At 37.6% G+C, this 16,935-nt stretch overlaps 1 protein-coding gene across 4 annotated transcripts in view; it reads left to right on the top strand.

Moving 5' to 3' along the window:
* Positions 1–15,750, top strand: part of ARHGEF7 (Rho guanine nucleotide exchange factor 7) — a 192,538-nt gene extending 176,788 nt beyond the window's left edge. For all 4 annotated transcript variants that reach the window (XM_054011294.1, XM_054011286.1, XM_054011311.1 and 1 more), the window contains 3 exons: positions 8,074–8,173; positions 8,756–8,810; positions 12,700–15,750. In XM_054011294.1, coding sequence (XP_053867269.1) covers positions 8,074–8,173; positions 8,756–8,810; positions 12,700–12,822 — 278 coding nt within the window. In that variant the 3' untranslated portion in view covers positions 12,823–15,750. The remainder of the gene's footprint in view (positions 1–8,073; positions 8,174–8,755; positions 8,811–12,699) is intronic.
* Positions 15,751–16,935: the final 1,185 nt, after the last annotated feature.

Below are 16,935 nucleotides of genomic sequence, written 5' to 3'. Positions count from 1 at the left end.
TTATCAGTTGGAAGTGACGGAGGAGTGTTTCAGTTGATGACTATGAGCTGACAATGTGATGCAGCTGTGAAAAAGGCTAATTCAGTCCTATCATGCATCAGGCAAAGTATTTCCAATAGAGCCAGGGAAGTGTTATTACCATTGTACCAGGCTCTGGTGAGACCTCATCTGGAATACTGGATGCAATTCTGGTCTCCCATGTTTAACAAAGATGACTTCAAACTGGAACAGGTTCAGAGAAGGGATGCTAGGATGATCAGAGGAATGGAGAAACTACCTTACAAGAGGAGACTTAAGGACTTTGGCTGGGTTAGCCTAACCAAATGAAGGCTGAGGGGCGGTATGATAACTCCATATAAATACATCAGAGAGATAGATGTGCTATTTAAGTTAAGGGCCAGTGGTTGTACAAGAACAAATGGATATAAACTAGCCATCAACAAGTTTATGCTTGAAGTTAGATGAAAGTATCTAACCGTCAGAGAAGTGAAGTTCTGGAACAGCCCTCCAAGGGGAGTAATGGGGGAAAAAAAACTTACTTATTTCAAGACTGAGCTTGATAAGTAGGGCTATCAAGAGATTTAAAAAAATAAGATTAATCACAGCTTTGATTGCACGGGATAAAAAGATGGTTATATGTAGCTATTGCAGGGCTAAGTTCCAATACCATCGAAGTATTTCAAGTCTGCAGTACCACCTACACGCTAAACATTCTTTCGCCTCCACATCTTGTGCTACAGATAACATAGCAACAGCAAATGAATCCCATCAACCATAACAGAGTACACTTAGAGTTTGATCCAGGGCTTGTAGCGATCCTGAAAGTAGAACAGCTTAACCAATGCAATTGCAAAGCGGATAGCTATGAACTGCAGACCACCCAACGTTGTAAACAACAGAGAGCTGAGAGATGTTACTCAAATTGCATCTTCCAATCAGTCATACACCTTGCCCTCCCAAGGAGCCATTCCATCATGAATACATGACCTGTATTACAACGAGAAGACCACAAAGTTGGAGCTTCTGAAAAATGCCCTAGCTGTTGCTTTGACTGGTGATCACTGGACATCCTTGAGCAATCAGAGCTATCTTGGAGTCACAGCACACCTGATTGATACTGGATGGACACTGCAATCATTTGCTTTAACAGTAATGCATCCTGAAGAGAGACATTATGCTGAAACATGTGTAGAGCGTTTCTTGGATGTTGTGAAATAATGGAATATTCAAGAACAGGTAACAACAATCAGTACTAACAGTGCAATGAAAACTGTGATTAATTTTTTTAATTGCAATAAATTTGTTTTGAGTTAATCGCTGAGTTAAATTAATCGACAGCCCTATTAACTAGACCTTGAAACTCAAGCCCAGCAATCCTATTAGTAGATATTTTTAAAAGAATTTCTTAGAATAGAAAATGATTTTCCATTCTATTAAAAATCAGATTTTGTAGAAAGAGATGTAGAAAACAAGAATGTCTGGCATTAATATGAAAATTGTACAGTTACAAAAGATTTAGATCAGTGTAAGTCTGTGCCCTCACCACTTTTTTTTTTGCCTTTGAAAATATGAAAAGCTAAAGACAGAATGAAATCTGTACAAGTTGTTCAGTCCAGTCATCAATGATACTCCCAATTTATACTATTATTGTAAATTAACAGCTGTTAAAGTATAGTGTATATAGAGTATTTGTCTCTTAATAGTTTTTTTTAAAAACAACTTTAGTTAAACCAGTCCAAGGACTGAGTCTAGGAAAAGGCCTAATGTGTGGTTATTACAAAAGTTTACCTTTTATTTTCAACCTTGCACTTTCCTTTTAAAATATAATTCGTTATGTTTGCACTTATCCAGACCCCCTCATATAGTGTGCCTAATGTCAGATTCAAAACCAACCGTCAGACACATCTCCGAGGCAGTGGAGCTGCATCATATATCAATGTGTTCTTGCATGTGTCATTTTGTAGTCCATCCTAATCACATTAACAATAGGTGCAGTTGGACGCCAGGGAGAAGTTCGGTGAATTCCAGTCTGCATTCTGGCTTTCCTTTGGAGTTGTGCTAAATGCTCATGAGTCTTGTCCTGCTGGTTTTAGAGTGAGATCAACTGGCCATTTTTGTCATGTGAATGTCTCAGCGGCTCTTAATATAAGTGGCCATAGGCTGTTGCTTGATGAATGTTCCAGATGTGTCTTAAACTGCCCTTCCATGTGAATAATCCATGCCTAGATGTCAGTCAGTGGTGACTAAAAGCACTGTGATCACTGAGGGAATCTGATATGTGCATTTTGCAAATATGTATCTTCCTTTCCCATGTTAACAGAGTGTGCATCTGAAGTCTCTTACTATTGCATAGAGTACCATGAATGAGCTGATGTACAGATGTACTTCTCTTACCTTGTGGATTCTAGAAGTTGAACCTGTGTCTTGGAGGATATTGCTAGAAGGAAACATCAGAGCTGCTTCATCCTCAGCCCTGGGAAAACAGAAGTCTTACTGCTGGGTAGAAGCTTGTGTCTCTGCTTGTTGATAGAGGTTGTGTGTGTTTGGACGTAGTGAATTGAGTTCATAAACCTGGCATAACTTTCAACTTAGCATTTTCTGTGTCAGGCAGTGTTGGGCTTTTTTCAGTTGTACAGTTTTGCATCATGTATGCTCTAATTTTATTTTGTGACAATCATCTCAATAGTAAAACATGCCATCATGACATGCACCTTAATTGTAATTCGTTCACAGGAAGGGTAGAGTAGCTATATACTGTATACACTATATACAACTTGTTCAGAATGCAATAACATGTTTTATTATACTCCTGAGGGCATTCTGTCCCAAAATATTAAAAGTTCTGTGCACAATATTTTAAAATTCTGCAAAATTCTACAATTTTTATTTGTTAATAAATAATTGCAGAGGCTCCAGCATGGCAGTGGGGAGCACAGGCCACCGGCTGCACAAAGGTGGGAGATCACCCTGCAACATCCCCACCACCCACCCCGGAGACACTGACTCAGTGGTTAGGCTGCATCTGACCCTGACACAGTACGAGGCCTGGGCCTGCCCCAGAAACACCCTGGGGCCCTGGCCCTGTGCACCAGGCGCACCAAGTGTGGGACACACAGGCTCAACCAGGCAGGATCCAAGTGTGGAGGGGCTCATTGTGGGGTGAGAGGATTCTGTGCGGGGCAATCAGGGTGCAGGCAGCGCAGTGGGGGATCTAGGTGTGGGGGGATCTGGATGCACAGAGGCTTGTTTGTGGGGGAGCGGGGTTCCAAGTGCAGAGGCAATGGGACTCTGCAGTGGCTTCCGGGTGAAAGTGTTTGGTGCTCAGTGGAGGGATATGGGTGTGGGGGTCTCAGTATGGGGGTCTGGATGCTGGGGGAGTGGGGCTTGGTGGAGTGGAGATCTGGGTGCAGTTAATTGGGGGTCAGTGGTGTGGGGGCTCAGGGTGATGCAGGGGGGTGGGGCAAGTCAGGGTGGGAGTTTGAGTGCAGGAAACTTAGTGGGGGGATGGTCTGGGTGCAGGGGGCTCCAGATGCAAGGGTTGAGGTTCAATGGAGTGGGGTTAGGGTATGGAGGGATAGGGGGGTTCTGGGTATGCGGGGTGAGGCTTGGTGGGAGTGTCTAGGTATGGAACATCCGGATGCATGGGGGTTGGGCGGATTGGAGAGCAGCTCCCCGTACAGTGATCCCTCCCCCCACAGCTGAGGAGCAATGGGGGCAGGAAGCAGGGGAGGATGCTGAGCTTCCTGCAGCTGGGGGAGTTTCTGGGGGGTGGGTCTGATAGAGCCCCAGCTACTCCTTGCAAGGGAAGAGGAAGTCCCATCCTCTCCTACCTCCAGCTCAGCTGGGACTAGCAGCTGATTCCAGTTCAGGGTAGGAGCCACTGGCTGGGTTGTCCCCAGTCCTGCAGTGATTTACTTCTGCTTTGGGTGCCTGAAATGTTGTACCTATGCAACTAGGGAATGGTGCCTGACTACTCTTGCAGCTTCTCTTTGCTTCCCTGTCAGAAACTCATTTTTCTGCGGGGAAGCAAAGAAATCTGCGGGGGACATGAATTCTGCGCACATGCTGTGGTGCAGAATTCCCCCAGGAGTAATATTACAAGTTTCCTGCACTTTTGCAATGGGTGCCTAATAATGTTTGGATTGATTTTCTTTATTTAAATTGGTATTTTGGAGCTTTAAGAACCGAAATAGCGTAGGCCTGGCTATGTTGTAGATCTTTGTCTGGATGTATATCTGACTATGAAACTACTGTCCTTTTAGGAATATCAGTAATCTCATCTCAGGTCAGCAGGCAGTTATGGTCTGCTGCTGGATTGCCTCACCTCCCCACCCTCCCCAACATCTGTTTCACTTACCTCCCTCCCCATTTCTAAAAATAATTAGGAATTTTTAAAATTATTTCAAAGATGGGATTTTTGTTTGTTTGTTTTTCATTATGACCTCTTTTGCCCTCATCTACAACTCATGGTTTTTGGTCAACATTTTTATATTACACCACGCCAGTTTGCATTGAGCTCTTTTTGAGATTTCAGCGGGTTTGTTTTATGTATATATTGCATTGTAATGGTTTTCAGTTTACACCAGGCCAGTATGTCGTCATGAAGGTGTTTTATTTATAAATGTCCCAATCTGGCAGAGTGCAAGTGTGTAATTGTACTTACTTGAGAAGTCCTGTTGACTTCAATGGGACTATTCACACATGCAGTTTTATACAAACGTTTTTGCTGGGAAGGTCCCAGTTATTACTGTGTTTTAAAGAATGAAAATAACAGGTTACTGCTGTTGGAGATTCCGTCTTTAAAGTTTAAAAGACTTAGGGTGAGATTCTTTGTTGTGCCTCTAAGAGGTGTAATTTGAACAGGACTCCTGGGTCTGCCATATAGGTGCAGCACTGCTGCGTCTTTACAATACTGCATGCTTCAACCCAACCTCACCCAACACACCCCTCCTGCTCCCAGCCCCACTCCATAGGCATGCCCCCTATGCCATAGCTTGCAAGGAGGTCACCTGAAAAGAGTCTGGAGAGGGGCTGAGGATTTATTCACTCTTGGCCTTTGAGATTTTCAAAGACCTTCGGGGGATTTAGCCACACACCCTCCATTAACAAAGTTAGATTTTCTGGTTGAGATGAAAACTTATTTCAAATGCAAATTTACAAGTAAATATAGCAAAGTCAATATGGTTTCTCTTTTAAAATAACAGGTGGTATAGAAAAGAATCATCAGGGCAATAAAATAGTTTAATAGAGATTTGCATTTTTCTATTGTAGGTTATCGCATCAAATCTGTACTTTCTGCAAATACTGTATAAGTCGCCCTACTAAAACGTTTTTAGTACAGGTTGAAAAATGCTATTTTTGTTTCTTCATACCTCTATTAATATTCTATCAGCAGGTGTTTGTGAAGTGCAAATAGAATATGACAGGCTGAAATACAAAATTACATTTTTTTCATGGGAACAAGATAAACACAGCTATCTGAGGCCAGAGCAGTGAGAGCCGCATGGTGGCAACAATAAAAAGCAATTACAACATTAGGAAGCTTATCAATGCAATAAGAATGCCAATGAAGCTCTCGATGTTCTGACTTCATCATCATTATACACTCTGGCCCACAAAAGACCAGTGACATGGGTATAGTTTATATTTCTCATAACTGATATATGCGTGTGCGTTTGTGTGTGTGTACAGTGTTTATTACTGTGAACATTTTCTTTTTTATAAAATGTGATTTAAATTTTTCTTCAGTATTCTACACCCCAGTGTCACAAGATATTTTCTATGCGGTCTGCTTCAGTTTTAATGTACACATATGGTTATCTATGATGAATATATATATATATATTGTGTGTATAGATTATACATAGATTAGATATGGTATTTGTGAAATAGCTTTATAGTTATAACATTTTCTAGTTTTAGCTGTCTTTCTCCCCATGCCATCCCCACCCCTCCAAAGGCCCGATATCACTGTGTCCTTATTTCCAGCAGAGAGACTTGGATGCAGCTCTGTCTAGAGATAAATGCTTCATTCCTTCAACTGAGTAAAGGGAGCCACAGGAGACAAATACAAGACATTTCTCTTTCCCAAGTAAACACCACCCTCTGCCCCTGCTGCCTTGGGGTGCTCAAAACTGACACTCAGACCCAAACTCCGATGCTGCTAGATCATTAGTCTAACCTCTTACAATTATTTTTATCTCATTGCTCCACAATAGCCTGACATATCACAATTAGTCCGACCTACCTCAGGCAGTTCCCCAGCTTATTAGTTGTTGATAAGCACAAGACAAATAATTTTTGCGTCAGTCAAAATTATGATGGACAATGCCAGTACAGAAATTTCTTTCACCACATACGCAGAGCTCTGCTGTGCCTATGTTTCAAGTCACTCCTTCCTTGCAAAATTATGATTTTTCTCATTGTACAACAGCATGAGTTCATTTTAAAACCGTATTTGACCCTTTTTTATTATATAGGATTTACGGTTGTTTAGGACCAGATTCTGCTCTCAGATCCTTTCCTCATGATCGTTATTGTATAGAGATGTGAATCTACTGTTAGATCCTCAGTGCCTGCCGAAGGACTGTTCCCACTGATTTAACTGATTGCCATCATTTACTGAAAAGTAGTTTGAGCTTTTCTGTATCACTAAGCAGGGGTCTATTTTTCTCCTGTTGGCTTATTTGTCCTCAGAACATATGACAGCAGTGGTTTGATAGTTAATGTCTTTCATTGGGCTCACGTTCTTCAACATGATTTGCCCTGTGTTTAGAGATTACAGCATTTTGTTACCATCTGTGAAGCAAAGGCAACATTATAATGAAGCAGCTGGTCATCAAGAATGAACAAATTTCCACTAACAGAAGTGCTCCCCATAATACACATTTATTGGGTGTAAACTGAAATCATGCTAAAATTAATACATTCCTGGTTAGAGGAAGACCATGATAATAAACTGGTAAATGAGTGGGCATTGTCTGTAATTTCATAGTTGACATTTTGGGTAAATATACAACAGCTCCAAAGCTTTATCAGCTTTATTTAACTAAACATGTAGTTCTAAACAAATGCTTAGGAAGCATTTTATTTACAAACCTTTTTGAAAAATGCTAGTAATTTGTTGCAGCCTAATTAACTATCATTTCTAGAACAGTTTGCTTCGTGAAAGACACATGCCTTCAAACTGTTCAGAGCCACCTGTTTCACAATTTACACTAATTATCTTAGAGATACATCATTTTGGAATGATAATAAAAATGTTCATGGTAAAATGGTGCTGGAGGAGATGTGTTTTGAGATTGTTGTGAAATCATTTTTTCTCTTATAGTTTACGGTTTTTATATTTTTTTAACTGTACTTTGTATAATGATTTTAATAATGTAATTTGGTAATTTATATGAGTAAAAAGCACCATCTTTTATTTATTTATATATACATGATGTTATTTGTAAACTTCTCAGATGTATAAAGAATAGCTTGTTTTCTGGAAAAAAAATTTCAAATCTTTTTATTTTTTCTTGCTACTCCCACTCCTGTGTGATTGATTTCATTTGTGCCCTGAAACTGCAATTTCAACATTTGATCTCACTGTCACTGCTTCTCTCTATTGGCTTTGCTGGAGTTACTCTTGATTTATACTGTTATAAATAAGTTCAGAATTAGCCCTAAAGGCTTGACTGCAATTTGTTTATATACACACATAATACTCTAATTTACCTCACTGCGGCGAATCCATACGAGTCTTACAAATTCAAAGAGACAGATATTTTACTATGCCTTGATCTCTGGACAGCATCACCACTGACAACACCGGGGAGTTCCACCACCAACAAAAATGAAAAAAATGAGTCAGATTTTTTTTTTTAATTCCAGAGTCTACAGAAAAACATTGTTAAAGAAGTAAAGGATATAAGTCAATAGCTGTGTGTTCATGAGACAAACAATTTAAAGCAAATACTTGGTTCATAAAAGTGTGTCATACATTATAAAGATGAAACAATAATCTCTTGAAAGTCCTCTGGTGTTGTTTGCATGTTATTCATTCTGTAATTTTTTTTTTTTTTGTAATAGGTTCCCGTAAAGAGTCTGCTCCCCAAGTATTGCTTCCAGAGGAAGAGAAAATTATTGTAGAAGAAACAAAAAGCAATGGTCAGACTGTGATCGAAGAAAAGTAAGAAAATGTCTAAATTTAAAACAGTAAATTTCACACTTGCACAAAAGTAATTTGTGTGATATACTTGGCTATGAAGTTTATTCTGTTTATTCTGTAGCAATAGGTTTAACAGCAATAGTGATATAGTGGAGGTTTTTTTGCTGGTTAATCATGACATACGCTACAGCTGAAAATTGATCCATTTTGTTGCTGAATGATATAGTCTTTCCTTTAGTGTCGACTTGCAGGCTTCTTTCTAACTGTATATTTATTATTTATTTTACAGTGTATATAACTTAATTTAGTAGGCATGCATGGTGTTTCAGACACAAATAAAATGACATCAATTATGCTAGATGTTACAAATAGGATGACAGGTCCTTTTTCTAAGGAGTTTACCTGGCTGGTTTCTGTCTTGAATGTATAACATTACACAAAGGGTTGGGGAAGTATTAGGAGTTAGCTGGCTCTTTTGCTTCATGATTTTTCATGTGTTGAATTTTATTGCATGGTATTTAATGCCTTTTAATAATATATAAATCTGTTAATCCATTTACACTTTATGAAACGATTGTAATAGATCTTAATCTTCTATTTTAGAAGCCTTGTTGACACAGTATATGCATTAAAGGATGAAGTACAGGAATTAAGACAGGTTGGTAAATAATGCATACTGTATTTTATCAACACTTATGGATGGCGGGGGAGTGTGCAGATTGTACGTTGTAGTTGCAGCAAATAATTATTAAAGTTAGTAGGATTAAGTTTTTTTTCAGTAGCAGGGTTAGGGCTAGATTCAGAATCTTCAGTTTTTAGTCCAAAAAAGGAGATCTCTATCCCAGTTGAATTTTAAAAAAATGTAGTTTAGAAACTGAGGGAAGATAATACAAAACAAAAACATAAACCCAGGAGAAAGGAGTTAGATATATTATGTCCGTGAGTTGACTGAGTGAAACGTGCCCTGTTTTCAAACTGCAGCAATTTGTGACATATTAGGCAGCAATTTAAAATACTATAAAAGTTTACCAACTGAAAAATAGAAAAAAAACAAAGATACTGGTACTCAGACTATAATAACTTCAGTGATTTAAATATGTCTGATTCTATTTAGGCCTTTATCTCTCCTCTCCCCCCCCCCCCCACCCCCCCCCACCTCCCGCAGTACTTGAGCACTTCCTTTTGATCAATTCTTATATCTTCTCATTTCAGGAGATGAAGAGCCACTTTACCTTACTTTCCCTCACTTATTGTCATGTGACCGCTATTCAAAAATTATTCATGCCACAAGTTAGCTCAGATATTATTTTATCACATAGGTGAGACATCTTGCAGAATTCCCCTTGAGAAACTAGCATGGAACTTGCAACTAGAGCTGTCTAAATAACTGATTTTTATTTGTTTGTTTGCTGGCCATTCAAAAAATAAAAAGAAAATTAAAATTAGTTTTGGGTCAATCCAAAATCTAAAATTTTTCAAAATTTTCAGTGATCCAAACAGTTGAAAAAATTTCAGGTTAAACAAAATACTTGATTTGATCTGAAACAAAATGTTTGGTTTCTTTATTGAGCTTTAAACCTTTTAATAATAAAATTGAAGTAAATTTCTAAACAAAAAACCATTTAGAATAAAAATGTTTAATTTAGTAAATGTCAAAAGGAAATGTATTTATTTTTTCCCCAGAATTTTTGGGGAAGGTTTCTACCCCCAAAATTTGGCAAATTGAACACGAATTCGCAAAATGTTTTGATCGATCTGAATCTGCAATTTTTTTGGCCAAAAAAAAATTTAAAACAGAAAGTTTCAGACAAAATTTCACCCAAGTATACTTGCAGGTGCTTTCTTTCAGTGCAGGTCCACATTTTCAGTGCTTCACCTACAGGTAAGAAGGCATATGGAAGCTTAATAAGAACGGAAAGGCTGGTACAGAATAAAGTCTGTTTAGACCCGGGGAGGCCCTGATCTGTGATTGGGGCCCTAACCTGCTACAACAGTCTGAGTACTAAATAATACCCACAGCTTAAGCAGACCACTCACTTGCTTTAGCCCTTTGCTGAAACAAGGCTTTTAATTGTGTACACATTCCTTATATAGCAGATAACCCAAGTTAGCACTGATCTTGATTGTATTACTGGAATGTTCATGTAGATGTATTTATATCTGTTGTGTACCTGCCATGGTCCTTGGACTGTTCCAATCCTCCTCTCTGTAACTTACGAGTCAGCCCACACTTTCAAGGTTACAAGGTCTTTTATTGTTTGGGGTAACAATAAATCTGTGGGTTCTTAAAAAATCTTGATTGGCTGTGCCTACCTAAAGGAAGATAGATGTATAAAAAAAGTATTGCAAGTATATGCTTATAATTTTCTGGTCATTCTCAAGAATCAAATACTGGCAATCTATCTTTGCTAGACTCTAATGGATAGAACTGTCTACGTCAGACCTGTGCATTTACTTAAAGCCATAGTTGCCCTTCTGCTACCACTTCCTAGGAGGGCCTGGTGCAATTTATCTGGTCTCCTAGTCAGACACATTTTCACTGGAGCTGTTAAAAATGTAACCAACACACAGAACCAGTTCTATTTGAGAAGTCCCAACTGTTGTTCTCTGCTGCTGCACATCTGCATTCCTTAATGTACAGGTGGGTAAAAAGCCATTAAATTAGCCCCTTTTCCCTATATGTAAATTAGTCAAGTGATCTTCGCTTCCAGAGCTAGAGACTATTAGATAAAATCTCCCTTCTGGTGTACCACAAAACAGGTTTTTAACCTAGCTGATTCAATTATATACATATAAATATGAATCTGTATTCTCTGTCTCTCTCAAAATTTTTGTTCCAGAACAAATGAAATAGTCACATACCATATGCCCCCATAAATATCACAATTGCTGTGTAAAATAAAATGGGGTGTGTGTGTGTTGATTTCAACATATAAAGAATGCCTATCCCAGGCTCTAGGTACCTTTGATGGACCATTAAAGATACAATTAAATTAAGACAAAAACATCAAAAGTGAACTCTGCATCTTCACCTGATGTCACCCCTGTACCCCAGGCCTCTCCAAATAGATGGACTTTTTAGGTAGTCTAATGGTTAACAAATCTGGCCTATTTCTGAGTAATGGGGGAGTGAATTCCAAAGTCAAGGGGCCCACATGGAAAACACCCTGCTAATGTTTTCCTCTCTCACACACCATGGGAGTTCCCTTGAAGGCCCCTACTGTGGCAATGTCACTTAGGGAGAGGGGTGATCTCTAAGCTAGGCAAGTCCCAGGCAACATAGGGCTTTGTACTAGGTAGGAATCAAGAATTTAAACTTCATCTGGAAACCCACAGGCAGCCAATGTGGATTCCAGACCACAGGTTTCATGTACTCATGGTGAGGTACACCACTTAAGAAGTGGGTGCCACCCTCCTTACCACCTTCGGTTTCTAAGCTATTTCAGATCATAGCACCAAGTAGAGCATACTACTTATAGTCCAATCTTGAAGTGACAATAGATAGAAGTGTGGTCTGTGTCTGAGAGAAAAGATTTCACTCCCAACCTGATGCAGATGGGGAAAAAAAGCAGTTACTGCTCACTGCCACTATATAATCATCTGAAAGATGCTGAGAATATAGTGAGATGTCCAGATTGCAAATCTGAATGACAAACAGCAGACACGCTCCATCATTCTTGGGGGCTTTAATGTAATCCTTGTTGTATCCTCTGGTTGCTTCCCCCAGCCCCTACCAATATCAGTCTCCACTGGGTTGAATAATGTAAGCATTAGTGTTGTTCAGTTGGTAGCACCCTTACTTATGGCCCCAAAGGTTGTGGGTTGAAGTTTCAAATACAGGGTAAAATGTTGGGACTTGGACTCACAATCAAGTGGTGAAACTGCAATTAGAGGAGCTGTCTTTCAGATAATACCTCAGTCCTCTTTGTTTGACTGATGGTTGTCTAGCTGGAAGTGAAGTCACAGAGCATGTGTCAGAAAGAATAATAGTTAATATCAGTGTCCTGACCAATAAAGCAATTTAGATTTCCCAGTAAAGCAAATTAAAGCTTGTGTGTGCTCTACAGTAGTGTTTAGGTTTGTGAAACTTATTTCAGTGTGTATTTCAGTGTAAAGAAGTTTGAAATACCAGAAGGCATAAGTGGTTCTTACAAGTTTTTTCATTCTAATTCTTTTATTTCATTCTCTTTCTATTTTATTACAAATATATTCCTTAGTAGTTATTTATGTGCTTAAACTCTCTCAAGGGACTTGAAAACTATTTTCCATTTGTGACTTGTTTCCAATAACAACTATGTATGAGAGAGAGAAGCATTTTAGTTTCCATTAGGCATTTCTGTTTCACTGTACCAAGTAATTGTGTAAGTAACTTTTGAATATTGAATAAGTATAACACAAAATAGCTGCATCAGGCAGCAAAATCTGTAACAGACTTTTATTTAAAAGAACCCTCACTGCCCTTCAATTAGCAGCATGCATTTTGGTGAGGAAAGATCAGTTTGCTGTTGAAAAAAGTTACCATAAACTATTTGTCCTCTGTTTGACAGGATAACAAAAAGATGAAGAAATCTTTAGAAGAAGAGCAAAGAGCTCGCAAGGACCTGGAAAAGCTTGTTAGGAAAGTGTTAAAGAATATGAATGATCCTTCTTGGGATGAAACCAATTTATAACTAATTTACCATTGTTTGTTTCTTTCTATTGAAAGACCAGTTGTCAAATCACGCTGGGAAGCCTTCTGATTAGTCAGTGTTGCTTCAAGAGCACTACAAAGCAGGATTTAACTGGATCTAGTGATTTTTTTTGCTTGTAACATATACAAACAAGTCAGACCTTTCAACTGAAGCAGTCTATAAGTGTGGAGACCCTGGATCCTGAACTTTACAAAACTTAATTTGTTTTCATCTAAATTACCTCATTTTGCAGAATGTGCAGCAGCTGACTAAAAGTCCATGTTTTTCAGTGGCTTTTTAATTAAATATATATATTTTTCTTGTAAATATCTGTAATTTTGAATGCCTACGTGATTGATGTATCGGGGCTGATACAATGTTATACCGTACTTTTTCCCCATTATTATAATTGTCACAAGTTTTAGAAATAACAGTACACTCTCACCTCAGAAAGATCAGAGTTCTTTGATGCTGTGTTTGGATCATTTGTAGGTTTGTTTCAAATTACCCTCCTCATATCACATGCACAAATCTACAAAACCTATTTTTTCTTATTGACCAATGTATTTAAATCATTTAATTAACATTATTTATGTCTGTGCAAACATTTAAACACAGTTTTAAATGCTTTTTCAGTATTAAATCAAAAAAGATAAAATAAATTGTGGATTGACACCATTTTTTGTTTCATTCTAATGGCCCCATGACATATTTATTTACACTTGTTTGGAGCACTAATATACAACACTATTTTGGCCAATTAAAGACTGATGTGCTTGCTTGCTTTTTTATGACTGATTCTTAGGTGTTTATGTACTACATTTTCTATAGTTGTGCATGTACTTTAACTTACACTGGCTGATAATTTCAAAAAAAAAATCCTAATCTCGATTTTGTGAATAAAAATACTATTTATTTTATGGTCACGATAATCAAACAAACTAAATATCTAGTTATGCATAGGCCACTCAGGTTAGGCCAGCCTAATTCTGTTCTTCCTTTAGTAGGCAGGGTATTTTTATTCTGAACACCCTCAGTGGAAGAATAGTCTATCTGTCCCCATCCCCTTCTCTTATTACATGTAAAACAATATTGTTTCCATCGCAGCATGAATAAACAAAAGCAAATTTAGAAATAAGGGTTTGTGTTTACAATTGGCCTTTTTGTGGCATCTGTTATACAAAAGTGTGTTTTGTAATTTGTGGCTCTGGCAGATTGGAAGCTCGGCAATGCATACAGTGGGCACCACTAAAAACATTCAGCCCGTAGGTTTTGTGACTGCAATAACTGCAGTGTCTTCCTAGATTTAGAATAGAAGACACTACGGAACTGCAGCTGGTGCCCTCTTTAAGGCTCTTATTCAAAGCTCATTGAAGTTAATAGTAAGACTCCCATTGACTTCAATAAGCTTTGGATCAAGCACGAGGAGACACAAATTTCTGCTGTGCTTTAGTCATCAAATTAGAGGAAAGAGGTAAGCCTCCTCTCAAGTGATGTGTTCCAGCTCTCTCTGTTCTTTTTTTCAGTGGACAGCAGCCAGAAATGGAGGTATAGCGTAACCACCTGTATATCAAGTTCAAGCACTGGCTTTATCATTGTTATAAAAAAGGCCTTAACCTTTACTCAAGTTGTTCCATGACTTCAGTGGTACTTATTGTAGCCCTGATTCAGCAAAGCACTTAAGCATGTGCTGAATTTTAAGCTTGGACTTAAGTCCCATTGACTTCAAACTGAAGTACACGCTTAAAGTCTTTGTTGAAGCAGAGCCCAAATGAAGGCAAATAGAATTAATTTGTTTCTTGTTACGTTTATTACTCATTAATATTTTTATCTGATAAACCATTTTAAAAGTAGAATGGATGCTATTTCTCACAATTTTTCATAGGGCTCATGCACTGTTATGTCCCATTTTAGCAAGATGACTGTTAGAGTTTGCTCTGAAAAGTCCATTTTATCTACAAACTTCATTTTTCATATACAGTTTTCAATTAATCTCTGAAAAATGAATTTTCAAATTGCTTGGCCGAGAAAAATGGATGGAGATTCTTTTAACAATAGATAGGTTAAAAATATCGTCACTTAACAATACAGGGGATTAAATTAAAAGCTTGGGAACCTAATGTTAGGGATCTAAATGGACTTGTAGATCCCAAGTGACCATTTTAGACATCTAAATATATTTTTAGGCACTTAATTCCATTTGCTCACATTTGAAAATTGATCCCCTGTCCCATATTCTTAAAGGAACAGATTGAGAAAAAGTTAAAGCATTCAGGTGTGTTCGAGATTTTTAGATATCTTCCCAAAGGCTCACTACTAATTACAATGTCTTATCTTGAAATGATTTCCTGTTGCTGAATTCAAACCAAAATGTTGGGCTGATATATTTAGTTAGTCTTTTGTTTAGCAGAATTTATATCATTACTTTAAAAAGAGTAAGCTAAGTAATGCTAAACATCACAAATTCATCACTTTTTTTCCTGAATTTAGATTTGGGAATAGCAATGCGATTTGAGTTTTGTTCAGGTATGCTGAAGTTGTTAAGTTCAGGCATCGAAATCCAAGTGACTTACTCAGCCTTTATTTTAGTGTGAATTTTAATTTTCTGTTGAGTACCCGTGAAAAGACATTCCAGAGGAAAGACAAAAGGAAGACATTTAATCTAGCAGTATCTAGCAAATTTTAACTCAGGAACAACTTCCATCATAACATGATCTTATTTTACATTGTATTGTAAAGAGTAGCATTGCTGTGTAAATTTGCTGACAGTACATGTGAGATCTAATGATGATTTTTACTTTAACAGTACCCCCATACTGGTATCTTACTGAATATGCCTTTGATATTCGAATTAAGCAGTTAATATGATCATGATTTAATGACTGGTTGCTCAAAATAAATTGGGATGAGGAAATTGGTATTAAAAACCAAGAACAAAAGGCTAATACAATATGTTGCTTTTTGTCCTTAGCTCTACAACAGAGAGCAAGATCAGGGTTCTGGGAACCAATAAATGTCTAGATAACTTTTTTCTTCTAAAATTTGTTATACTGTATAAAGATTGTACATTTCACTGTGTGACCTTCTGAATTGTTGGGAACTTTATATACGCATGGATAAATGGGGCACTGTTATTTAACTTATTAAAGGGTTGTTTCTTTGCTCTCATCGTTTAGGGATGAGGAGGGGAAGCCATTTCTTATCCTATAGATGTGAAGCACTTTCAGTTCTAAACTGTTCAAAAATGTAGCATAACATTACTGTGTACTTAAAATGATGTATGTGCTTGTTTGTTTCACCATGTCATGACATCTTAAAAATTAAACAACTGACTGCCTTTGTATAAACCTTCTTTATGCCAATCATTTAAGGAATCTAGGGTATCCATTTACAATAATTGTGCAGAAATTCAACCATAGTCTAGGTCACAGATAATGTCCTGATACTGACTACTACAATTTTTATATCACTTTGTTGTAATTAATGATTTTTCCCCCCACACCATGAAGAGTTAAATTTCATCTAGTGTGTGATGTATGATTTTAATATGAAGGAAAACTTTTTAACTTTCTTACTGCCTTTATTGATATACATTTTCATAAAATATAATTTCAGATATTTGTATATAATTCAGTCTGCTATCTTGAAAAAAATACCTTTGCATGGTGTTTATATTGACAGAAAATAAAACCTTGATATCACAAGAAAGCAGGAGAAATGGAAAGAGAGGACAATAGAAAACTGGGGAAAAGATAATATGATATGTAATGATTATACAAATGGCAGCTCCCTAATCCTTGGTCCACTAGATGAAGAACACAGAAAAGAGATGAAGTGTGGGTATTTAAGGAAGAAGAATGGTCTTACAGACATATTGGGAAAATAGGTAACCAGAATAGAACAGAAAAGATGTCATTCTACTTGATGATTCAGCTGCAAGAAGAATGGACAGGAGCAGTCAGTTAGTGATCTGACTTCCAGGAGCCAAGATTAGAATTGATAATTTCATCAGCTCCAGGGTGGAATCTACCCAGTATGTGCCCACATGAACTAATACAAGCTGGACAAAATGATGGAAGAAATCAAATAAGTTAAATAAAATTTAAGGGAAGC

Source organism: Malaclemys terrapin, chromosome 1 (genome assembly GCF_027887155.1).
Source record: "Malaclemys terrapin pileata isolate rMalTer1 chromosome 1, rMalTer1.hap1, whole genome shotgun sequence".
In the NCBI taxonomy this organism is placed as follows: domain Eukaryota; kingdom Metazoa; phylum Chordata; order Testudines; family Emydidae; genus Malaclemys; species Malaclemys terrapin.
This window is presented reverse-complemented; position numbering and strand designations above follow the sequence as displayed.